Here is a 25,088-nt window from a genome sequence, read left to right on the forward strand (position 1 = left end):
ACTTTGCACATTATTTTGCTCATTCAAAGTTTGGATGCAGAGAAAGCCCTCCATCTCTGCTTCTTACACCTCCATAATCTGAATTCCCTGCTCACTTCTTCTAACTAGGCGTCACTCCTTTTCCCTCTAGACTCTTTCTTCCAGTGCCGCCCCTAAAGTGCAAGTTGTTCCAGCTAGGTCAGGTTTAGGTTTACTTATTCCAGCCTGAAAAGGCCACTGGTTGGGTTCCACTTAAAGTAACCATATATTTTCAGGCCCTCTTAATAGGCCCTGGAGTTGGGGCAGAGGGAGGGGGTGGGAGAGATGTGTTTTCCAGGGGGTGGGGCTAATTCATTCAATTATATGTTAGGGAGATGAGAAGAAGGCAAGAAAGGAAGTCAGTTAAGAAAGATACATAGGCATAGTCTCTCTTTCTCTCTCTCCTCTGCTGATTTCTTGGCCTTGAACAAACACATCTACAAACCTACTCTTTCAGTCCAGGAATGCCAAGTTTTCTTTGTCTCCCAATAACAATCCTAATTCTATGCCTAGTGTTTTATATAGCACCTTCTGTGTTGAGAACTCAAAATATTTTCACTTCTAGGACAGAGCCTAACACAGGACTCAGTATCAAGTAATGATTACCTGCTCAAAGAGCGGGGGTGTTCAATTAGTACTGATCACAGTGATACATGGTACTTTTGCAACATCTTGGGAAGGAGTTGGGGTCATTATTCCCTTTAAAGTGGAAAAACTGAGGCTATCCCAGGTCAGTTCCAAAGTAGGGACTCAAGCTCAGCTCTTTCAACTACCAATTCAGGAAACTGTCACAAACTTATCACACTCTCTCCTCCAGGACTAATAACACCAACTATTTTTTCCATCGATCTTATTTTCGGACCAGGATAATCATTTTTATTCCTTGCCTCTGGCCCTCTTCAATTTTCCCCACATGCTTCTTTAGCCCAAGCTGGTCAAAGCATTCCAAGAAAGCTTTGAACATGTCCAGGATAATGGAAGATTTAGATCCCAGCTCTGACTCCCAGGAAAGTTGAAGGGGCGGGGATAGATAGGGGAGACAATGCTGAAGTTCTGTCATTCAGAACTCCTGAAGCCCAATACATGACTAAATTCTATTTCCGTTTCAACTTAATACAAATACTTTCAGCTTATCTCCTTGAGCCTTACACTAAGGGTATGTGTCCTTGACATCCAAGACTACAAATCATAACATGGAAAAGAAGACAGTTATGGGATTGTAAATGCAATCAGAGTGAACAGGAAATTAAGAGGACATACCAGGATTATTCGTATTTGACCAAGCAACATCCTCTCCCCATGCTTCTATCGTACTCTTCAGAGAGCTGGAGCACAAACACATTTCAAATAACTTGGAAACAGGACTTTAATTCTGTTTCTCTGGTCACTTTTTCAGCTTTCACTGTGGGATCCAGGAATGCTGCTTAGAAGGGAAAAACCAGGAAAGATTCCACAATTCAAGTTGCTTGGTGTTTATCAAAAAGTTACTTTCCACTTTAATAGCCAGTTCCAGTTAATCATGGAGTTAATTCACTGAGGAAAATGAGTAGGATTGACGTCTATTTCCTGATGTGTGAATCACCTAAAATATTTGCCGCCCCCAAACACACACACACACACACACACACACACACACACACACACACACACGTTGAGATTTCTATTCATCTCAGCTTGTCTGCTGGCCAGATCTTTGCTTAGATATCAATTTTCACATCCCAAGATCATTACTCCCCTATTAAGCTGTTTAAACCTTCTGGGTCTTTTGATGGTGCAGCATTTCTAACTTTATATTATCCTCTCATAATCATCTACCTGCAGATACAGCAAATGAATTTACACCACATAGAAAAAGTGAGACTTGTTGGATTTTCTGTTCTTTTACTGCTTGAGTGGCTTGTAGTAATACTGGTAGTAGTAATAGTATTTATTAAGCACATCCTGTGTGCAGAACACTGCACTAAACACCGGGAGAAAATACACAGGTGGGAATTAGACATGGTCCCTGTCCCTCAGAAGGCTTCTCCTCTTCTGTCACGTGCTGCCCCTGTCAGAAATGCAAGATTTTTTCCACCCATTTCAGAAGTACTTTCGGTAAACACTTAGCAAATTGGAGGGATAGTTTTGTTTGTTTTTAAAAGTGTAAAAGTGTAAGAAAGAAAGAGAAAAGGAGAGATGGAGAGAAAATGAGAGAAAAATAGAAGTAAAAGAGGCATATACAGAGATGGCAAATCACTACTGAGTGATGTGGTGTCACAATATTTGCTAACCTCATGTCAACACAGCAGGTCCAGATGATCTTATTTATATCTTGTTATTTCAATAACACATAAATCTTTTCTCTTGCAATATAGAGCTAAAGGAAAGGCTGATCTGTGTGATTACTATTAAGTGATTTTATAGGCCTAATTTAAAAATAGTTAGTAAGAATGATGGCAGGAAAAAAAAACAACAAAAACTTAATTTCAGTTGATAACATGTTCACCACAAAGCTGTTTTGAAGACAGATGGGAGGAGGTAGAAACGTCTTGCTGTAAAAGAACAGATCCCAATACCTGATAAAAGAATGTCAAATTCTGAAAGTTCCCTGTGAACTTGGCCCGGAAGGCTCTAAATAGCAGCAGTGTCAGTATGAGTAATGGGCTCTCTGCTGAACACTAGGCCGTTGAATACTGGGCTTGTCCACACCCCATGGGGGCGAATTAAAAGTGAGGGAAGATGTCAATGCAACTTTCCAAGTTGCTGAAACCATTTTCAGCATGGACATGTGAGCTGCAATAAATGTTTGGCATGGGAAAAGGCTTGAGGAGTCAAATTGGTTTCAGGGCCATCCCTAAGCCCAGTACCCCAGATCCCACCCCTTCCCACCCCTTCCAGGAAGAACGGCTCTAGAGCGTTAGGGCTCCCTGGAATAGTGCCGGGAGAGGAGGAACAGTTACACACCTGAGTCACCAGCGTCCCCTCACTCCTGCAGGCCCCAGCCAATCCTCCTCCTCCTCCTCACCTTGCAAGGGGGTACTAGTGTAGATACTGGACTGTTGCCCCATATGACAAGAGCTCTCTTGAGTCCCATCTGTTGGGATGGGTGGGACCTGAGGCCATTTCAGAGTCTGGTGGCTCAGGGCTATGGGGCCTTGGGGAGAGGTGTGGATGGATATCCACTAACCCAAACTTCCTCTCCTTCCTGGATACCTCCCCTCCCTCACTGGATAATTTTCTCTGGACCCCGCACACTCTAGGGATACTCTTGATTAGTTCCACTGAAGACCTGCCAATGAGAGATCATCTTCCCCTCCAAGGATTTAAATAGGGAAGCTCTCCGTCATCCATGCTGATAGAAATGATTTTAGAGATAATCAAAAAACCCAGAAGACACCTTATTTTTGCTAACATTTTCAACTTCCTAATACCAAGAAGGGAACTATGCTGCTTTGAGTTTCACCTTTTCTTTTCCCTGCTAATACTCTGAAAGTGCTAATGGGTTACAGAGTTGTTTAAAGGTAGGGAGCAAAAGGTGAAAAAGGAAAAAAAAAAATCCACTCACACACACAAAAAGCTTGAGTAGTCCATAAATTGTGTAGTTGCAAGCTGATCGAACTCTTAAATCCTCACTGCCGAGTTTAAATCAGCCTTACCTGACAAGATGTTCATATAGGCACCTAACCCAAAAGTCACCTGAGCACTCAAGAGCCCTGGCCTGAAGTAGCCTAATCACCTGAAAAGAAGTTAGGAGTTATGCAGTTATTAGGTGAATCACCATCACCTTCATCCCCAGCATTTGAGCATCTACTTTGTACAACAGAAATGAAAGATATGAGATTGGAGGGAGTGTTCTGAAATGGATAGAAAATGGGTTAAAGGATCAAAAGGGGAAGAATAAAGTCACTTTTCATGATAGAAAAATGCAGTAGTGGGGTCCCTCAGGGATTGGTAGTAGGGTCACTTTTTTCTAAACTTTTCATAAGTGAGATAGACGAAGGAGTGTGTAATGAAATCTCCAGAATTGCAAGTGACATAAACTTCTTGCAGGTTGCAATATACCTTGCAGATGGGGGTAAATTGTAGGAAGACTTCTAAAAGACAAGAGGGGATCCAAAACTGGCAGATGATCTTCAGTTGTGAGTTACTGCAAGGTGATGCACAGAGGGAAAAATAATCCCAATTACAACTCTGTGATGACGGACTAAGAGCTGTCTGACAGGACTCAGGAAAGAAATGGCAGTCAGTGTTGACTGTTCTTTTAAAATTACTAGCCCAATGTGTGGCAACAGCCAAAACCATATAAAGGCCTAGAATAATCTAGAAGAGCATATAAAATAAAAGGCATTTTGCTACTACATACAAGCCCTACTAAAATACTATAAGACACACTATATCTGAAACTGAGGAATTTCTGTTTACTACATTTAGGAATTTTAGGAGGGATAGGCAACCAAAATGATCAAGGGGGCAGAGGTTTCATATGAGGATAGACTGAAAATATCAAGACTCTTCAGGCTGAAAGAGAACATCATTGACAGACAGATAAACTGGTGGGCAAAACAGATCCAATGCAGAACTGCGGTTCAACAATCTCATACCAGGCACACCCACTGATGTGAGAAAAACTTGGTTTCATGTTAATAAAAGGAAATACTTCATAGCTGGAACTTTTTATTCATTTCCACAGGAAATTGTGCCCGCTGACAATACCAGTTGTTTCAAGGAGTTGGATAAATTCATGGGAAGGCCCTAATGAATTATTAGGGGGAAAGTTAGAAACATTAGACTGGACATTGCGTATAGCCACCACAGGGTTTCTCTAGACCTTCTGCTGCCAATGTTAGCAGGAGGACAATATCCTGGATGGATAATTAATAATAATAATAATGATGGCATTTGTTAAGCGCTTACTATGTGCAAAGCACTGTTCTAAGCGCTGGGGAGGATACAAGGTAATTTAGGTTGTCCCACGTGGGGCTCAGTCTTCATTCCCATTTTACAGATGACGGAACTGAGGCACAGAGAAGTGAAGTGATTTGCCCAATGTCACACAGCTGACAAGTGGCGGAGCCTGGATTTGAACCCATGACCTCTGGCTCCCAAGCCCGGGCTCTTTCCCCTGAGCCACGCTGCTTCTATTGGGAGTGCTACACTAGGCTACATTCTCAAGCAATGTAACCTAGTGTTAAGAGTAGAGGACCTGGCTTCTAATCCCAGCTGCCATATGCCTGTTGTGTCACCTTGGGCAAGTCACATAACTTCTCTGGGCCTCAGTTTCCTCATCTGAAAAATAAGGATTTGATATCTGTGTTCCCTATGTCCGAACAGATTTATCTACCCTAGCACTTAGTACAGTGCTTGACACCCTAGTAAGCATTTAATAAATACCATCATTATTATCTGATCCAGTAATCGTAGTTTTTAAATGTTCTTAGGAAGAGATGAAAATGCATCTTCTTTCATGTCTCACACCCTCCTTTTAGAACACACCCCAAGGTTCTAGGCACTACTATTGCTTCTATACTCTTTAAGGAGGTTTGAATCCAAATGGAATAAAATTGGATAAAGCAAATGTAAAAAAAATTCTGGGTAGGGAGCATGAGTTATAGGAGTAAGGGAGTCTAGTCATGCATTCCTGAAATCCTCCCTCCTGGCTTAGGCTTTCGGGAAAGAAGTTAAAATTTGATCCAAGTTTGTTCATTTTTTACTGTTCAACAATATCTTACTTCTGCACTGCTGCTGTGCTCAGGAGTTCCAAGCAACCAAAGTGCACAGGATACACTCAGTTCTCCTAAAACATGGGGTGGGGTGATGGTTTGCAAATTCCTTATTAAAAAACAAACAAAAATCCCCACTATAGTATTCTTGGTGCCCAGTGCTGTGCACACACGTACAACCTGTTTCTTCTGATACTGCGGTATCCTGCTTCTAAGCAGGCTCGTGTTGTTGGATGAACACTCCCTAATTCCTTACCAACAATCTAGCCAAAATGCGCAGTGAAAACATGTGTTCTGGCAGAACTGGGTGTATTCTCTTGTTCTCTTGGTTCATAGCTGTCCTAAAGCCTTCCTCAACACTGCCCACAGGTTTCTGTGTTCAGTCAAAATGCAGCTCAGAAGAGAGCTGACCCAACAAGTTTTTCCACTATGCGGGTAACAAATAATTATCTTCGCAACAAGTCTGATTTGGAAACTGTATTCCAGGCACCTGATGCAATGAGGCTTTAAAATGTGCCGTATACCGAACCAGTATCCAGGCACTAGACTTGTACAATTTCTCCTGAAGTGACCATTCTAATACTTAGAGACCAGGTATATATAGGAAACACTTTAGTGGGAGGCCGTGAGGCTTAGTGAAGAGAATATGGGACTGGGACCCAAGAGACCTGGGCTCTATAAACCCCCCTCCAGTACTTGCCTGCTGCATGACTTCTCAATACCTCAGGGTCATTATCTGTAAAATGGAGATTCAGTACCTGTTTTTTTCCTCCCTAGCTTGTGAGCCTCATACGGTACAGGGCTGTGTCTCATCTGATTAATTTATATCTATCCCAGCATGGCACTATACCAAGTGGTTAATAAGTACCACAGTTATTATTATTACTAGTGCTAGTGCCCTGGCAGGAGAGGTGCATGGATGTATTTTGTAGCTCTCTTTCAAGCGAACTTCAAAACAAACTAAAGATAAAAAACAAAACCAAAAAACCCACCAACAAAAAACTAAGCAGCTCGGAACAGTCGAAGCAGGCTGAAAACAGGGCTATGCATCCTGTAAGCACTTGTTGACTGAATAAAATGTGCAGGCAAGATGAAGTTGGGCTTCCTGAAGAGAAACATTCTTAGACACTAATTAGTGGCCCTCCTGATAAGCTAATTGGTTGTCAAGTGCAGCCAGGAGGAAATTCTAGCCCAAGGAGGCAGAACTGGGGCTTGGAATGGCAGAGTTAGTAAGGGAAATCCTTCCCCTCACCCTCCAAATATTTCAGACTGAGTTGGCCTATATGCAAGATACATTTTCTGAATTCTTGCTTGGGAACAAACTTTACTCCACCATAACCAACAGCAAGGAGGAATGGACGATGGTTCTGTACAGCAAACTGAGGATAATATTTTCCAAATCCAACTAGGCAATCTTCTGAAAGCAGTACCAGATAAAGTATTTATTATGATCATTACTCAGGACCAACAAAAAGTTTGATTCTTATACATCATCTGGTAACAATTATTTCATGACATTTGATCTCTGGTACCCCTTTTAAAGCAGTCTTTTTTTTCCATGTGGGACAGATTAAACCTTATAAATTGCAGGCAGCTTCTGAGTTATTTCATCGAGCTCACCCACCCTCTTCCCTCCAAAAGTTTTTCTGTTGGCCTTCAAATCAACACTGGTGGATCGTATCCCTGGCGGGTGAGTCATAAATAATACCTTCCCAGGCCCAGACATGCTATCTTAGTTGCCTTTTTGGGTATAACAGGAAAATTGTTATTCAGCAACCTGAACAAACAGTGATATATATGCATACAGTGCCCTCCAACTGTTCTTTCTGCATGTCATGACAGCCTGATGTTTCCCCTTATTTACAACCTGGGTCCAAAGCAATATCGCTACCATCTTGTACTGATAAAGCATCACTGTTCCAGGTGGTTCAAAACACTTTCATGCGTGAAAATGCATACAATTCACCAAATTGTATGTCTGTTCACCAAAATGCGTGAAAATGCATGAAAATCTTCACCAAAAGTAGAGGTCAGATCATCTGTATTTTACAAGTGGGAAAATAAAGAAAGCAAATGATGTCTTTGACCAAGGTCAAATCATGAGGGAATGGTAGTACGTAGGAAGTAGCTCTCTTCTCCCATTTGAAGCCCTCCTAAAATCCCACTTCCTCCAACAAGCCACATCAATTTGGGCACCTCTAGCACTTTCATTTTTTTTTTTTTTGCCTCTCCTCAACACTTGTGCATGCACGCTAAGTCAATTATGCATTTTGGCTACTCTATTTGTAAGATTTTTTAAAGTATCTGCCTCCTTATTAAAATTTAAGATCATTGTGGGCAGGGAACAACACAGTTTATTCTTCTGTTAGATTTTTCCAAATTCATTATACCAGAAGGTGCTCCATAAATGCCATGCTACTACTCTCTTTACTACATTTGAGGCTGAGATTTACCTCTCCACAGAGCTATCCCAGAAAGAATTAATCTGGGATAAACAATTCAATCTCTCCGAATGCCACGTAGCCCCATACCTGTGTGAGTATGAAAGCTCACTGCTGCGCACTGGCACTGACTCTTCCTCTGGAGCATAGTTTCCAGCAAGCGGAAGACAAGAAGACTGATGAAGACCCAAGGAGTCACTGACACAAAGACACTGGATATAGAATATAAAAGATGCCATTTGCTTTCAACTTGCATTTTGCCTATTAGTGCTAATTCTCTCCTTTTGGACTTTAAGATCTCTCAGAGCAGGGCATATTCCTTCATCATTCCTCACATCACCAAGAACGAAGAATATTCAAGACTAATGAAATCACTTTTACAAGTACAGAAAACATTAGAAATATAATTTAAGAGATCCAGTTGTGTGGTTAGGCTATGCAGGAGAAGAGACACATTTTGTAGGGGCTGGGTCTAACCTGTGGATCTCTAGACTGAATGGGATGGCCGGTTGGCTTCATGGCCCTTGGTTTAGAGGTAAGTTAAGAGCAGAAGGGCAGTAGCTTCCTGCTACTCTGCTATGGCTGGGACCAGGATGAACCACGATGCAAGGCTACGGGTGAACAACCCCAGAAAGGAGGCCTGGGATGCTTGTTGCTTCTATCAGGAGTCCATTTGGAATTTGATTCTCTGAAGTGAAGCAGGAAAAAAAAAGTCAAACATATGCACCTTGCCTTCATCACTCACCCAAGAAAGTGGTGTATATATTCATCACCATCCTTGTAAGTGCACAGTGACCAGTCCTAAACATTTTCACTAGCCAACTCTTTCTGCAGAAAGAACGCTGTTAGTAGAATAAATGAATCCAATACACATATATCCTAGCCCACTTACTGGAAAGGATGACTTTTAAGGTATTTATCAGGGAATAAATGAACAACAAAATGAAAACATCTTTCAGAGTATATTGAACTATTGTATTTACAAGTAGCCACTTTACAAGATTCTTGCTTAAAAAAATTTAAAAGATCAGTGCTGTACAAAGGAATATGATAAATCCATCTAATGTGAAAAGGTTATGACATCAGAGAATCTTTCCACACTGCCCTATTTTGCTGCTGAGCTTTATGTGCTTGCTTTGATCTGCGGCAGCAAGGAAGGGGAGAACTGAGCTCCCTATGCCTAGATTGAGCTATTTTGTCCTTACTGTAAAGCTGACAACCTGCTTCCTAGGTGAAAACTGTAATCATTCTGAATGCTTTATAAAAAGTCATCAACCGGTACTTTGTGAATTTGCATCCTAAAGCAGCAGCATCTAATTATACTCCCAGAGATGAATCAATTCCATAGCATTTCATGCTGAATTGAATGAAATGAGCTAAGAAGAATGGCTTTTAAAAATTAAAAAAAAACCCTCCAAAAACCCCATGTTACCTTTATTAAAGACCCCTAAAAGTATGAGCTCATTTCTGTTGCCGCTTCCCTCAAAAGAAGCAAAACTCAAGTGTCACATCCCCACCCTCCTCCCCCCGCCACCCCCAAGTTCTCAGATTTAAATCTACAATTCCTTTGACTGCTCAGGGCTACCATAGTCGTCCTGGGACTTTCGGTGGAAGTAGGTACAGATCTTCCTCATGGAAACTGGAGTGGTTGCAACCTAAGAAAGAAAGCAAATTTAGAATTTAGATTAAATAAAACATACTAAGTGGTTGTATTGTCTGCTTAAATCACTTGCCCAAATCAAGTATTATTAGCCTGATTCTGATTATATTAGAGTTTAAGCTTTGGTGGAACTACTGTTCTGTGGGGAAAGTCAAAACAGATGGGTGGCACTGGGGATGAGCCCAAGCCCTGCTTTGGGAATTTGGTCTAGGAGGTCACTGGCTTTGCTCTCAGTGGAATCACTGGGTCAAGTCTGCCAAACAAACAACTCTGTCAAGGGATTCTTTTCAGGCTGTCGTCCCTAGTCCATGAACAGATACCAAATCAGTGCCCTTAGTTAGCCTGGCCAGGTGTTCCTTGAGGACACTGCATAATCTACTTGATTTTGGGTCACTGGAACTTAATGCTGTGAGCGCTTGGATGCTGATTAGATCGATCGATCAATCAGTGGTATTTATTGAGTGCTTATTATAAGCAAAGCACTCTACTAAACTCTTGGGAGAGTATACTATAACAGATGATCTGGTACCTAAAGTCCACTACTTGTATTTGAGACAAAAATTAGACAGCTGGGTAAGCAAGCTGTTGTTCTTGCTAGTGTAGAGAGGAAAGTTCCTTCTTAGTTTTTGGTGAGGTTTCAGTTAGGCACCCAGGACAGTCACCCAAGTGATCAATATACATGGGGGACATTTTCTGTATGTTGTCTCATCCCACCTTATACGGTGGGCTCCTAAAAGGACAAGGGCTGTGTCATTTTTAGTTCTCAGGATTCATTTAAACAACGTTCCTCTACTTTGTAGGCCAACAGATCTTGAGAAACTAGTAGCTCTTTCCTGCCACTGAAAACCCCGTCTCACAGCTCACAACACACTGCATATATAAGACCTCCCTCTGGTTTACTTACAGGGCCTGGCGAATTCTTCCCATCCTGCCGTCTAGCATTAGGGGTCTGAGAGGAGGAAGGACTGTTGGAAGATGGACTGCGGCTTCCAGCTTTCTCAGTTCGCCGTTTTGCTCCCATGGCAGCCAGCCAATTGGGGGAACTATTTTCCTTGTCTGTCACTTCAGTCCCTGTTCCACGAGGCGATTTGGAAGGAAGAGTGGGTGAACTAAAGTCTGTCGGGGAAAGGGGACTAGAAGGAGAGGAAGGATCCTGCAAACTCTGGCTGGTTCCTTCAAGTCCATTTAATTGAGTGAGGCTCAGACGGTCCTCCCCACTGCCTTGGTTCCCTGCCAGGCAACACAGATCTAGCTTGGCTTTCTTAACCTCAGCATCAAGCTCCATCACACAACTGCAACTTTTTAAACACTTTGGCTCATCGCTGTCCGGACGGCTCGAGTCCAACCGCCTCTTGGCTTTTGTTCCAGATGGAGTGGCTGCCTTGGGGACGGTCACCACCTGGGACAGAGTCTGGGTCACAGGGATGAGGATTTTTCTGGGAGACGGCGTCTTTGTTTTAGTCGCAGGCGGAGTTGAGTAAGGAGTCCGGGTCACCCAATTTCTAATTGACATCTTGGAGGAGGAAGGTGGCTTGGGAGAAGAGGCGGAGATGGACTCCCTTCTACGGACTGGAGTCTGCGTATTGGCAGGTGGAATTCTGAAGCTGGATGTGGGCGTATTGGATGAGAGAGGGAGGTCCCCAGTACAGTTTGGAGCACAAGCTGCGGACCGTGGCGAGGAAATGGATGGACTGCTCTCCACCCGGGGGGCTTTGGCCGGAGTGCTCTGGCTGCTTGCTGTTGTTTCTGAAGAAGAAAATGAACAGGAATGACCATAGGAAGTGAAATAGCTTCCAGGAAAATAGCAAACTGGTAGCCAGCATCTGGATTTTTTTCAGCCTTTTGCTCGCCTCCTTTTTTCCTTCTGTAATCTATCTTTTGGCCATTTCCCTATTCCCAATGACTTCAATCAGAGAGAGCAGGAATAAGGAGAGAGGAGAAAAGGTGGAGCATGATGAAAAGGTGGGTAGGAATTAGGTTTTTGGACTACCTACGTACTAAGAACTGCTTATGGAAGATCAATTAACTTCCTACAGTACACAGTTACCGAGGCCCCTAAATCACAAAGCCCCTCATTTTGAATGACAGATTAGCCACATAAACAGTCTACATTGCTGAGTTTGAATGGCAAAAGAAAACACAGTGCTGGGTTTTAGAGCAGAATCCCACACAGACAGAAGCCTGCAAAACCTTTTATGAACTCACTCCAGTCATATATGAAAATGAAAAATTTGAATGCACACCAGTTTTTATGGTGGAAGGCCCATGTCTCCCTTAAGCGAAGCAAAATTACTCATGTGGCCAAATGTCATCAGGGATAATATGGACTTCCACCTTCAATCCGAGAACTCTGCCTGGGCCAGATACAGTCTAGAGTTCTGTGAGACTTAAGCAGGAGTACCTGGGTCAGGCCAACACAAAACTAAACCCACCTCATCCAGGCTGGGGAGGGCCCCGCTCTCAGGCCAGCCTTGGTCACCAGCAGCCAGAAACAAGGCTCCATGCAGGGGCTGGCAGTGGGGTGGTACGGACTGACACTCACTGGGAAAGCCGGGGGGTGGTGGGGGTGAGCTCCAAAGTGGGGAAGCATCTATAGACAACACTGCTAGGAATGAGGACTGCACTATGCATTCCTTGCCGCCACAGCCTTGTCCACTTGCAGTCGAGGGGATACTCCAGGGAGGAGGAAGGAGACCTCGGGTCAAAGCAGGAGGGACTTAGGCAGCTCCTACATCCTTTGGGCAGCCTGAAGTCTGTGGGTCTGCAAACTCTGCATTTATGGGGAGAACCATCCCAGGGGCAGTTTGGAGCGGGGAGAAGGGTGAAAGGGATAGGGGCCTTTTCTGGAGTCTGTCCCCTGATCAATCAATTGTATTTATCGAGCGCTTACTGTATGCAGAGCACTGTACTAAGCGTTTGGGAGAGTACTACGCAATAAACAGACACATTCCCCGTCCACAGCGAGGTAGAGGTGGTGGAGAAAATGACTTTGGGAATATGGCCCAGCACGTGACACCATCATGTTTGTCATGTGCCCAGCGTGAGACCATGAGCGTTCCGGGTAGAAATGTTTTTAAGTTTCAGCACTGCCATCAAGTAACAGGAAAGAAACTCAAACAGCTCTCTTGCTAAACAGGAAACCTTTTTAAAATGTTTGGGCTTTGGGCAGGCCAGACCCCAGGCCAGGTCTGGAAAATCTGTCCTCGATTCCCAGTGACCCAAAATAATAATAATACTGGTGGCACTTGTCTCACACACACACCAGGTTACACTTATGAAATGCAATACCTTCAGGTCAGCTGCCTGTAAATTATAAGGAGGCAAACATAAGACACCACAGCTTTTAAGATTTCTGGAGTAAGACAAATTTTGGGGCCTTACATATCCACCTTACCCCCACGGCTAAGGTCAGTCCTCCCTCCGTCAAACCTCATCCCTCCTGAGTTCCCCAGAGTTCACACGGCCAGGCTTTTACCATCAAACACTGCTACAGCCCAGAACCCCTCCTTTCATTCTGTGATAATGAGCCTTCTAGAGTGAGGCTCCACTTATAACTCAGCTTTACTACAGAATTTGATCGTCCACATTTAAGGAAGTTCAGGGCAGGACCATGATTCAAGTGTGGCCCCTAACCTTGCCCCCAAATTATTTTTCAGGGCTGATCTAATTCAGGGACTCTGTTTTCCTGAAACCCAGTGCTACTTGTGGCTGAGGCAGTGCTGCTGCAAATAGGAGGATTCTTCCAATACCCACTCTGCTCTCATATTCTTGTTTGCCAGAGGGAAACTGCTGGTGACTTGGGCACAGGAAGAGAGATGAGTGGGCAATAAAGTAGGAGAAAAAAAAATCTATAGAAGTCTACAAGAAAGATGGAAATGAAAATTAACAAAGCTCATGTCCAAAAACCACAGATCAGAAAGCAACCTGCATTTTGTTGCCTCAAGTGAAATGAAGCTCTTTAAATGGGAAGGAGTAGGGAGAATTAGTGATTCTAATCACTGGAAAAAAATTTTGTCATACTTCCAAGACTCAGCTTGTTCTGTCTACTTGCAACTCTTCTTCTGGATTAATTAACCTAAAGCCCAAACCTCTCCTTCAAGCTATAAGGGAAGATGTTAGATCAACCGAGAGCGTTAGCTAAAAATCCATTTAATAGCAAATGCACATGCACTATTATGTTAAAAGAGTCAAAAGTTATCAACAACCAGATCCACAGAATTTCCTGGTTATACAAGGCTGCTTCTCACATTCACGTCTGGGAGATGTGTGCAGTTATTATTTCGGGGGAAGGAAGTTTTCCTTTGCTGGGAGCTTCAGTAGAGGTCAACAGTCACTGCACAGCCACAACAGTCATTTGTTCCATTCGAGAGGGTGGGAGGCAAGCTGGATGCAGTTAGGCAGCTCTGAAACATTACTGAGTTGGACAGTTTGCAGCGTGGGGAAGGAGAAGGGGGGTAAAAAGAGAAAAGCCAGGAGAGATACAGCTCTGACTTACAATTCGCTGATGTTATTGCAGCGTGCTTGATGTTTCCATATTCAAGGTTAGCAGGAAATCTGTTGTTGTGTTTACAAGCTTGGGGCATTTCCTTTCCTTTGGGGAGTTTGAACGTAGTGAGAATGGGGAGGGAAGAGGGGTAAGGAAAAGCAGGGAATGAGAACATTTGGCCTAGAAAGATTGTAAAACCTAGATTAAGAAAAAGAAAAGAATGCTGGCCTGAATATATTGATATGCTGCTTGACTTTCCAACCACCAGACTCTCCCAACCAACTCACTGACCCCAGATGGGGAGTGACCTCCAGAGCTGAAAGAACTGGCACAGGCTGAGCTATTGTCCTGAAGGCTTCCTGAAACGCAATTCCCCACTGGTAAAAGAGAAAACTCACATGTTGCAAGGAGGCAGCCTTCCACTCCTTTCTTGGGGAAAGACAGGGAACTGTGAGAAAAGTATTTGGAAGCAGGAAATTTGACTAGCGTCTCAGCTTCCCCCCTTCTCTGAAGCAACAGAAAGGACCTGGGTTCTAATCCCGGCTCTGCCATTTGTCTGCAGTGAGACCTTGGGCAAGTCATTTTATTTCTCTGACTTGACGGCATTTGATGATGATGATGTGCCTCAGTTCCCTTATTTGAAAAAGGGATTAAGATTGTGAGCCCCATGTGGGATTTGGACTATGTCCAACCTGATTATCTTGTATCTTAGTACAGTGTCTGGCATATAGTAAGCACTTCACAAATGCCCATAAAAAAACAATATATATATATATCTTGCAAGCTGCAAAATTAGGATCTCTTAAAAATGTACTATCACTGAAACAACAGCATTTATTCAGTGCCTACTATAATAGTATTTATTAAACATTATGTGCCAAGCAGTGTACAAAATCTGGCGTATATTCACAAGATAATCAGGTCAGGCAAAGCTCTTGTTTCACATGGGGCTCACAGTTTAAGGTGGAGGGAAAACAGGTATTTAATTTCCATTTTAAATATGAGGGAACTGAGGCAAGGAGAAGTTAAGCGAATTGCCCAGGGTCACACAAAGTCACTGAGCTGGGATTAGAACCCAGGAACTCTCACTTCCAGGCCTGGGCTCTTTCCATTAGGCCATGCTGCTCCTCATTAGAGCACTGAACTAAGCTTTTGGGAAAGTATAACTGAGTAAGAGACCTGGCCCCTCTCCTCAGTTTTATTTTAAGATTAATTGTGTTACTTTACACAAAGATCTAGTGGACTATGGACGATTCCAAGCCTCACTGGTGCTCATATCAGTCGTTTTTACTGAGTGCTTACTGTGTGCAGAGCACTATACTAAGCGCTTGGGAAAGTACATTACAACACAGTTGATATATATGTTCCCTGCCCACACCGAGCTTACAGTCTAGAGACTCATATACGTGCATTCTACTTCATACTAGTCTCACCTTCTAAAACAGGTTCTGCTCTCAGTCCTGTGACGTCCTTCCTTATGTGTCCTTCCTTCACTGGAAAATTGAGACCCTGATTTATCTCTCATAGGGAACTTGTTTGAATTAGCTCGTTATCCTTAAATAAAATATATTTACACACACATACACACCCCCACCCCCCACCATTTACTCAAGACCCTTGTAATAATCTCAGACCAAAGCAGCCAATACCACAATCAACCCTTCCCCCAAGGTGTACTCATGAATTGCAATAGACTGTAATCTCCTTTAATAAATACTGGCTGGTGATCTAACATTGCCAGTGCAACTCACTGAATGGCTGCAGCATCATGACAGTTGGCACTTCTAAATATTTACAGAGACAGAGAGTTTAGTAGAGAACTCTGTGGTATGAGACAAATAAAAGCCACACTCAGTTAAGCCACAAAGAATGCTATGAAGTAGTTGGGTTCCTTACACTGGAGGCCAGGAGCTGCAGTATAAGGGACCAAACTACTTGAGCATTCATTGTGGTTCAGGACCTGCTGGAGAGAACCCCCCCGCCCCCTCCTTCTCCAGTCAAGAGGGAGAGGAAGCCAAGGGGAAAAATGAGAGTCCACAGTCAGCCCTCTCAATCTGTCAGGGGTATTTGAGAGCTTACTGTGTGCAGAACACTGTACTAGGCACAAGGGAGAGTACAATACAACAGGTTTGTTAGCACGTTCCCCAACCACAGGCTTACAGTAAGAAGGGGAGACATTAAAATAAATTTTAGGTATGGACAGAAGTGCTGTGGGGCTGAGGGTGCAGTGAATATCAAGTGCTTAGAGGGCATAAATCCAAGTGCAAGGGTGATGCAGAAGGGAGAGAGAGTGATGAAAATGAGGACTTAGTTGGGACCTGCTGCCCAGGAGAGAGGCCATTCCCCACAGTAGTGGAACTCTCATCAGCCTCTCCTTCTCCATCTCAGAGTAAGGAGCAGTGACAGCGTGCTTTTTCAACTTTTGGAAAATTGGGAAAGCCGTGACTGCGGACCCTAAGCTGTGAGAAGCCCCAAACTCTGATCCTATAGCCCAAACATCCTATTCCTCTTGTTATCTTTATTCTTGTCCTTTATATTGTTTTTGTATTTTTATCATTTTATCATTCCTTGTTTCTGCCACCCACCTCCTCTCTCATTTTCATTCTTAAGATTGTGAGCCCCTTGGGGGCTAGGAACCATGACTAATTCTCACCCATGTATTTTTTTCCCAGCACTTAGTACAGTGCTGTGCACACAGTAAGTGCTTAGTAAATACGATCACTACTACTTACCCAATTTAGCTCTCTCCTCTGCTTTCTTTTGATAGGCCCAACCCACTAAGGCGATCTTGCCTGGAGTCAGCTTCTCTTCATTGCCACGTTTCAGGCGCCAAACCCTCATAGTATTATCATCAGAACATGTAGCAATCTGGGAAGGAAAGTCAACAAGGGGAGAGAGTTGTTAGAGTGTGCTTTGTGCAACAGACAGTGTCTACAAAACAATGCAGCTATCAGGTCTTTGATTAAAAAATGAATAGGGTTAAGCCCTTTTGGGCCAGAGGGAGCCTTAAAAAATAATAATAATAATTTAAAAAATCGGTGCTTATCAGCCTTTTGGGATGGGAGTATACCTAAAACATAAGTAGACTCTGAGTTCATTATGGGCAGGGTAGGTGTCTGATAATTCTGTCCCATTGTACTCACAGTGCTCTGCACGTAATAAGTGCTCAATAAATACCATAGATTGATTGATTAGTGCATGGACACTTTCCTCATCTCCCTGACTGCTAGAAGTCATTAAGGGAGGGGAAGAGATAAGAGGTGCCTAAAGACTGTATGTCATGTGTGGTCTTTTTTGGCCTACTGCTATTTTTAATTTGTCAGAACATAAACTGATAGTACTATTATTTTATTAAAATTATTAGGTGCCTACTATATGTCCAGCACTGTTCTAAGTGTTGGCCTAGACAAATTAATCAGGTTGGACACAGTCCCTGTCCCACATGGGGCTCACAATCTACGTAGGAGGGAGACTAGGTATTGAATCCCCATTTTACAGATGGGGAAACAGGCACAGAAGTTAAGTGACTTGCCTAAGGTCACACAACTAGCTATTGGCAGAGCCAGGATTAGAACCCAGGTCCTCCCAGCCCCATGCTCTTTCCACTAAGCAATGCTGCTTCTGAGATTAACCCTTACGCAAGGGAATGTGCCCAGACATGTTCCCTGAACTAAAAGATGGTGACATTCTCAAGTACTTTGGGGGAACACGAGGAGATTCTCAAGTCACACCAGTATGTTGCAGTATATCAGTTGGGAAGTTGTTGGTTTTTTTTTTTAAATGGCATTTGTTAAGCACATACAATGTGTCAGGCACCCTATAAGCGCTGGGGTAGACACAAGATAACTGGGTTACACACAGAACCTGTCCCACATAGGGCTCACAGTCTTACTCCCTATTTTACAGATGAGGTAACTGAGGCACAGAAAAGCTAAGTGACTTGCCCACCAGACAAGTGGTGGAGCTGGGATTAGAACCCAGTTCCTTCTGACTCCTAGGCCTGTGCTCTTTCCACTTGGCCATGCTCTTTTTCTTCCATCTCTTCCTTCAGCAAGTCTACATCTAAAGCATTCTGGGCATTTGTGAATCCATTACATTTTATAAAACCTTTTAAAGACCCCTAGAAGTCGATGCCACAGCTTCTTTCAGTAACCCTGTCAAACTAGTATCAACACATTGTGGGAAATTCTTCTTTCTATCTAACTTTTATCCTTCAGGGTGCAGTGTAAACTCATTTCCTCTTGTTTGGCCACATCACAGATAGATAACAGTTGATCACCAGCCTTCCAAATTCTTTTCAAATATATGAAGGCAGTTAACAAGGCATTCCTCCACCCCTTTTCTAGTTTCTTTCAACTTCTCCTTATGAGTGCTATATCCAAGTTATTGAATCGACTTCATGGGTTTTGACCAAATCTTCTCCTCTTCCCTCTTAAGGATGGTAGTTCAGGTAAGCACTTTGATACTCACCCCAGCAGCACAGCACTTACACCTGTGTCCTTATTGTTTACTATTTCCCCTACCTGTAATTTATTTTAAATGTCTGTCTCCCCCACAGACTCTAAGCATCTTGTGGGCAGGGATTGCACCTACCAACTCTCTTGTATTGTACTTTCCCAAGTGTCAAGTATAGTGCTCTGCACATAGTAAGTGCTCAACAAATACTACTGACTGATTGATTAAAGGTCTGATTGGGGCAGAATAAAATCAGAAGATTCACTACTTTCTCCCACTAAAGGTACAAGAGCAGTCTGAGAAACAAAGTTGCTGGCTTTACCCCTAAGAAAATTTAAAAAAACAAACCATGCCCCTTTAAAAATATCTGATTTTTCTATAACCCAGGCCTTTTATGGCAGAGAAAGTCAAGTCTGCTGTTTTGCCCTTGTGGAGTGTGAGGCAATTGTCCACTTTTTTTTTAAACAGTTTTCATAATTCAATCATCTAAAAAACTCCACATGGGCTCCAAAGTTTTGGCTCCCAAGGGACCATTTGCTTTTTTCTTTCTCTGCAAGGGGACTAGAAGAAGATAAAACTCAGAATGGCCTGCTCTGGAAATAATACCTGGTAGTTCATCATTCCCCTCCCTACAAGAGCCTATATCTTGGAATGAAATATTGTCAGTGAGCTTTGCCATGGTGGGGACCAAGATTCACAGAAGTATTTAAAAAAAATTAAAAAGTTGAGAAGTGGGGGTGGGTGCAATGAAGCATTCCGCACTGCCTTGATGAGGGTCTTTTGAATACATTATGACAAAAGTAATTCTTTTCAGTAGTTAATTCTAGAAAGTTGATTATTAAATATTGTTGAAAAGAGATCTGTTTGCTTCGAGCCTAGTGAATTGTCACTAAGATCCTCTCCAATATACCCACAATAGTAGCTGTTCTACTTTCTAGGGACCTTCTGACCACAGAATCTCATCCGAAAGGAAGAATGTTGCTAGGCAATCATGTTGAATAGCAAGGGAAAAAAAAAGATAAACTCAGCTTTAACATAAGACAGCTAGCAATGCATTTAGACTAGATGGGTGTACTGGGTTTATTATACTCTTCTCACACTCGCCACATTTTTAAGATGTGCTTGAAAACCTAGTTTGGGTTGTAAACAATTGAAATATCTCACTGTACTTTTTCCAAGTCCTTACTACAGTGCTCTGCATATAGTAAACACTCAAATACCATTGAATGATTGATTAATGGTGTCACACAGACAATGTGTGGTAAAATGCGGGGGTGTGTGTGGGGGAATCACCACTCTGGGTTATGGTTCCAAATGTCTAAAACGTATACTAGGACTCATAATATTAAAAAATAAAACTGGCTTCCAGCTTTGTCAACTCTTAAAGACACTTGTATTTGTTTTGTAAATGAATGGGAAGAGGCATAGAAATTTATTCCTGTTCTTTGTTGGGCAATAAATCAGTCAGGTATATGAGCAGTAATAAAATCTTTCCATAGGTTGTTTACACAGCTCTAGTTCAGATCCTTCATTACTCTTTTCATAGAGAAGTGGATGATAAAATTAAGTTTAAGTAACCCCTCAATTAACCCCATGACTAGTTTTTAATGATATTTCCAGAAAGTTTGTTACAAACCTTAGTAAAATCTGAAGGACACCAACACACCGTTGTAACTTCTTGAGAATGGCCCAGGAGCAAAGTAGGAGGATGCTGGGGCTCCGAGATCTATTCTCCAAAACATAAAAGAAACAAGTTAAAACAGAAGTCTTCTTACGGGCTTAATCTTAGCATTTTCTCAGCTTTGATCTCTTGACCATGTCCTCCCCTTAGCCCTGGAAATCCCTCCCCATTCATAGCCAACAGTTCATCACTCTCCTCACCTTCAAAAACCCTCTAAAAATAATATCTCCTCCAAGAAGCCTTCCCTGATTAAGCCCTCATTTCCCCTATCTGCTCTCCCCTCTGCGCTGCCTATTTGGCTGTGTGCCCCTTAAGTGCTTTGTTACATACCTGACCCCACAGCACTTATGTGCATATCCTTATACTCTACTTTTTCCCCATCTGCTATTTATTCTAATGTGTCTTCTCCTGCAGACTGTAAGCTCCTTGTGGGCAGGGGTTGCAACTACCTACCCTACTGTAATGTACTTTCCCAAGAAATTAGTACAGTGCTCTGCACATAGTAAGTGCTCAATAAATATGATTCACTGATTTCAGATTCAGCAACTGCAGCCTATCATCATAGGCAGAAATCCTGGAGCACAGCCTGACTTGAGCTATTCCCCACAGTGTGGTCCTTAACCCTATCCAACCTTACCCTCTTCACAGGAGAAGGAGGCTCAAGGAGAAGGAAGGGAAGAGTAACGAAGAAAAAAAAATAGATAACATCTAACTTCTGTTCCTAATTTTGGGAAGAGAATGAACTTCACCCCATTCGATTTCATCTCAGATAATAATAATAATGATGATAATAGTAATAATAGTGGTAGTTGTTGAGCATTTACTAAATACCAAGCACCAGACGAGGGGATCTTGCAATGAATTAGTATTCTCAGAATGAGTACCTCAACTAGAACAGTAAGATGTACACTGCAAAAGAAAACCTTTCCTCACATTCTCTAGGTCAGAGCTAAATGGTTTGGTAGGGAAATTGGAGGGAACTTGGCTCTGCTTCTGTAGAGGCTGTCTATTTTTACGTGCTCTCCAACAGCTACTTTTATGAGCACAAACCTGACACAAACTCTCTTAGGAAAACTGGAAGCCATGATGCTCTATCAGTTTGGAGGGAACAAAGTACTGTAAGCTCCTCCTCTAGACTCTACATTCCTGGTGGGAAGGGAATGTGTCGACCAACTTGGTAGACACTTATACTTGTGTGACATTGTCCCACGTGCTTAATATAATGCTGTGCACACAGTAAGTGCTTAATACCACTGACTGAGGACCCAGATTTACTGATTTACCTCCCAGCCCACAATCAAACTGAAGTTTTGAACCTAGAAATGGTAGGGGCTGCCACTTTCCCACTGGCATCTTAAGTTCTTCCTACCCAAGTTAGAACACTTCCATTAAAGTCCTTTCTGACCATTGGCTTACCAGTGTTTTTAAGCCAACAAAATGCCAGAGCTAAACTCGAGTGCAGTCCAAAGAGAGTTGCATTCCCCTTGTATGCAAATCCACACATCAATTAGGAAATTTGGCTCCTTCACCACATTGGGTACTATTTGTGATGCATCCAACATAGATCATGGGAATAGAAATTAGCACAACTCAGAGAAAAACCGTGATTATTATTATTAGCCTTTTCAATTTGCAATCACAAGTTGAACTAGGTGGGGTTAAGGGCAAAGGAAAGAAACAGAGTTTCCTCTTTCATCATCCTGAGGATCTGAATCACCCCTTACATCGAGAAAGTGGAGGTGACTTTGGAGGGGATATTTGGGATGATGATTAAACAAATACATTTCTCACCTCATATTGAGAATGACTTTGCCCACAATTCACCAAATTATATTTTAATCAGCTAATTTTTTTGAGGAGATGGGGAGGCAGGGATGGGACTTGATCAATTTCCCCACTCCGTAAGTCATGTATCCAACATGTATCATGTATCCATAGAGCTACAGATGGGAGTTAGAGTTAAGAATCCAAAGATGGCTAAAACTAAAGATAACAGAAGTAATTTATTGCTTAGCAGTGTTAGTCAGTACACACCCATTTGAAAAACATCCTCATTGCCAAAAGTCTGCAGAGCCATAGAAATGGTGATACCATTTCTTTCCCATGGTTTCTTCAGTGAAGTGTGTGCTGGACTAATAACCACTTATTTCTGTGCAATATGGCATTTAAGAATTTATGAGAATTTATGAAGGAATAAAAATATTATTGCTTAAAAAAAGAAAGTCCAAATTGGACTGTTTATATTGTCCTCATCTTAAGTTCCTAAAGACACAATTATTTGTCCTTTAGCTAATTCCAGCGATGTCACCAGAACCCTGACAAGTGGGTGCCACCCTGGAAAGCAAATGACTTACCCATTTAGGCCTATCTCTGGAATGCTAGGTTTGGCACTAACCCAAGAACAAGCCAACTTGCGGCAATCAGACTCAAGGGCCTTTTAAAAACAATTTATAGAGGGTGGGGGGTGAAATTCATTACAGTAAACCCTTTCCCTCTACAAGAAAACTCAAACATTTTTTTTAACAAGACATATATTTACTCCCCCAAATAGTTCTGGAATATGCTAGAGGACATGACTGGAGGGAATCTGTAAAGAACCTTTAGTAATCAGATCAATCAACCATATTTATTGAGCGCTTACTGTGTGCTTGGCTGGGTACAATATAACAATTTTGGAAGACATGTTTTCTGCCCACAAGGAGCTTATGGTCTAGAGGAGGAGGCAGACATTAATATAAATTACTCATATGTACATAAGTGCTGTGGGGTTTAAGGTGGGGTGAACAAAGGGTGCAAATTCAAGTGCAAGGGCTATGCAGAAGGGAGTGGGAAAAGAGGAAACGAGGGCTTAGTCATTACAAAACTCTGAAGAGAACATTAGAAATCAGAGATTCAAATCCTTAGTACTGTTCAATCGTGTAAGGGGTTTTCCCTGCTCTGACTCTAGTCGACAGACCTTCTCAAATCACCTTTCATTCTTGAGCATATAAAATCAGCACCTACAACCTTTTAAGCCTGCCCAGTTTGAAATCAAGACTATTCTTTATTTCTGCTGTGAGATCATTTACACAATGTTGCCAATCAGTGACAGAGTCTGCAACGGTGCCAAAGCCATTTATTTATAGTCACATCTATACTACTCAATGGCTGCACTGGAAAAGAGTCTTGCTTTGAAAAAGTAAAGGAAGCGAGAAAAAGCTTCCACAATTTGCTGATGAACCCACTTACTCTTCTGGGGACGGTTAATATTAAAAAGCAATGCAAAGATTCAAGTTTCCTTTAAATTCCTGGTTCTAGAAAGCTTTCATAGTGTGAAGAGTCTATCAATGGTCAAGGACCCTTAATTTCTGGAATTTCAGATTATGGAGACAAGTCAACCAATATCCTGAAACAGCTTGCCCTATATAGTGTTTGCTTTTGCAAGTTTCTGACCTCTTCTGATCTCCTATGACCTAATTAGACTGTGAGTCCCATGTGGGACAGGGACTTCTTCCAACCTGATTAATCTGCCTCTATCCCAGTTCTCAGAACAGAGTTGACAGAAAGTAAGCACTTAATAAATACAGTTATTGTGAGAAAAGAAGAGAGAAAAGACACACCATCTGCCACCCAACCAAGCAGGTTCAATTTTAAGAGCCGCAGCAGCAACTGTGCCAGGGTCTCAAGTATCAGAGACTGCATACTGAGTTATGTGTGGACAGCAGGGCAAGCATCATGTCTGAACCACGTCATTCAACACTGCCATTAGATTGAGCCATGGAATTAACTAGGCAACACACAAGGTTGCTGGCCACTGATTGGAGGCTTGGAACCAGGTCACATGAGGCACAGGCATCTCCTAAGAAAATAGGTTTCCAACCCCTATTCTCCAGGAGACAAATAAATAGGCCTATGGCTCAAACTTTTTGAGAGCAGGAAAGAAAATCTGGCTGGCAACAATCCTGAGCAGACTGGGAGCCAGAATAAGGAAATAAAAGTGGGAAAAGGAATGTAGATAAGATTGAGAGGGGGAGGGAGAAAGCAAATAAAAGGATAAGATAAGATGGCACAAAACTAAGTTAGAAACTCAAATGATAAAAAAAGGGCCCAGAGGAACTGCTCTTGTCCTCTCAAAGTGAGAGAGAGAGAGAGAGAGAGAGAGAGAGAGAGAGAGAGAGAGAAGGAAGAGAGGCACTAAGCAGAGGTAGGCTGGGCAAAAGCTCAAGTCAATGGTGAGAACCCATTTATTCTATAAAATTTAATTTCAGGTGAAATGAGAATTTTACAGTAACTTAATTTATAATGAGTACGAGCATTAACAAGGAAAGCCAGGACAGCCAAACATTCTCAAGTTTTTGCCTGAAGCACACTTTTCCCCCCAACTTACTGGAGCAGAAGTAACCAGAGTTAGTGAAAACAGAAATTGATTTTGCTGCCACTACAGACATCTCCCCAGAATTCCTGCTTCTAGGGCTTTGGAATCCTTATTCCCAGCAGAGGCATGAACTCCCCAGTGGCTGTGGAAGTAGGAAAGGATTCTCTTTTCATCTGTTCCAGTTATTGCTAGTCTGCTGAACTCCCTGGAGTTCCTGTCTCCTTATGGCACCAGCAAGAAGCTGTTCAGTAGCAGCAGGAACCACTACTGTCAATATTATAATGGCCAACCTCC

At 42.5% G+C, this 25,088-nt stretch overlaps 1 protein-coding gene across 2 annotated transcripts in view; it reads right to left on the bottom strand.

Annotated features, from left to right (window-relative positions):
* Positions 1 to 9,707: 9,707 nt before the first annotated feature.
* The window catches only part of DTL (denticleless E3 ubiquitin protein ligase homolog), a 36,073-nt gene continuing 20,692 nt past the window's right edge, over positions 9,708 to 25,088 (bottom strand). Inside the window, exons 12-16 of one of the 2 annotated variants that reach the window (XM_038761253.1) lie at positions 20,396 to 20,485; positions 17,037 to 17,172; positions 15,738 to 15,797; positions 10,723 to 11,564; positions 9,708 to 9,813 (exon numbers count right to left, since the gene is read on the bottom strand). In XM_038761253.1, coding sequence (XP_038617181.1) covers positions 9,715 to 9,813; positions 10,723 to 11,564; positions 15,738 to 15,797; positions 17,037 to 17,172; positions 20,396 to 20,485 — 1,227 coding nt within the window. In that variant the 3' untranslated portion in view covers positions 9,708 to 9,714. The remainder of the gene's footprint in view (positions 9,814 to 10,722; positions 11,565 to 15,737; positions 15,798 to 17,036; positions 17,173 to 20,395; positions 20,486 to 25,088) is intronic. The other variant, XM_038761254.1, reaches the window with a different exon arrangement.

The sequence above is a fragment of the Tachyglossus aculeatus genome, chromosome 19 (genome assembly GCF_015852505.1).
Source record: "Tachyglossus aculeatus isolate mTacAcu1 chromosome 19, mTacAcu1.pri, whole genome shotgun sequence".
NCBI lineage: Eukaryota > Metazoa > Chordata > Mammalia > Monotremata > Tachyglossidae > Tachyglossus > Tachyglossus aculeatus.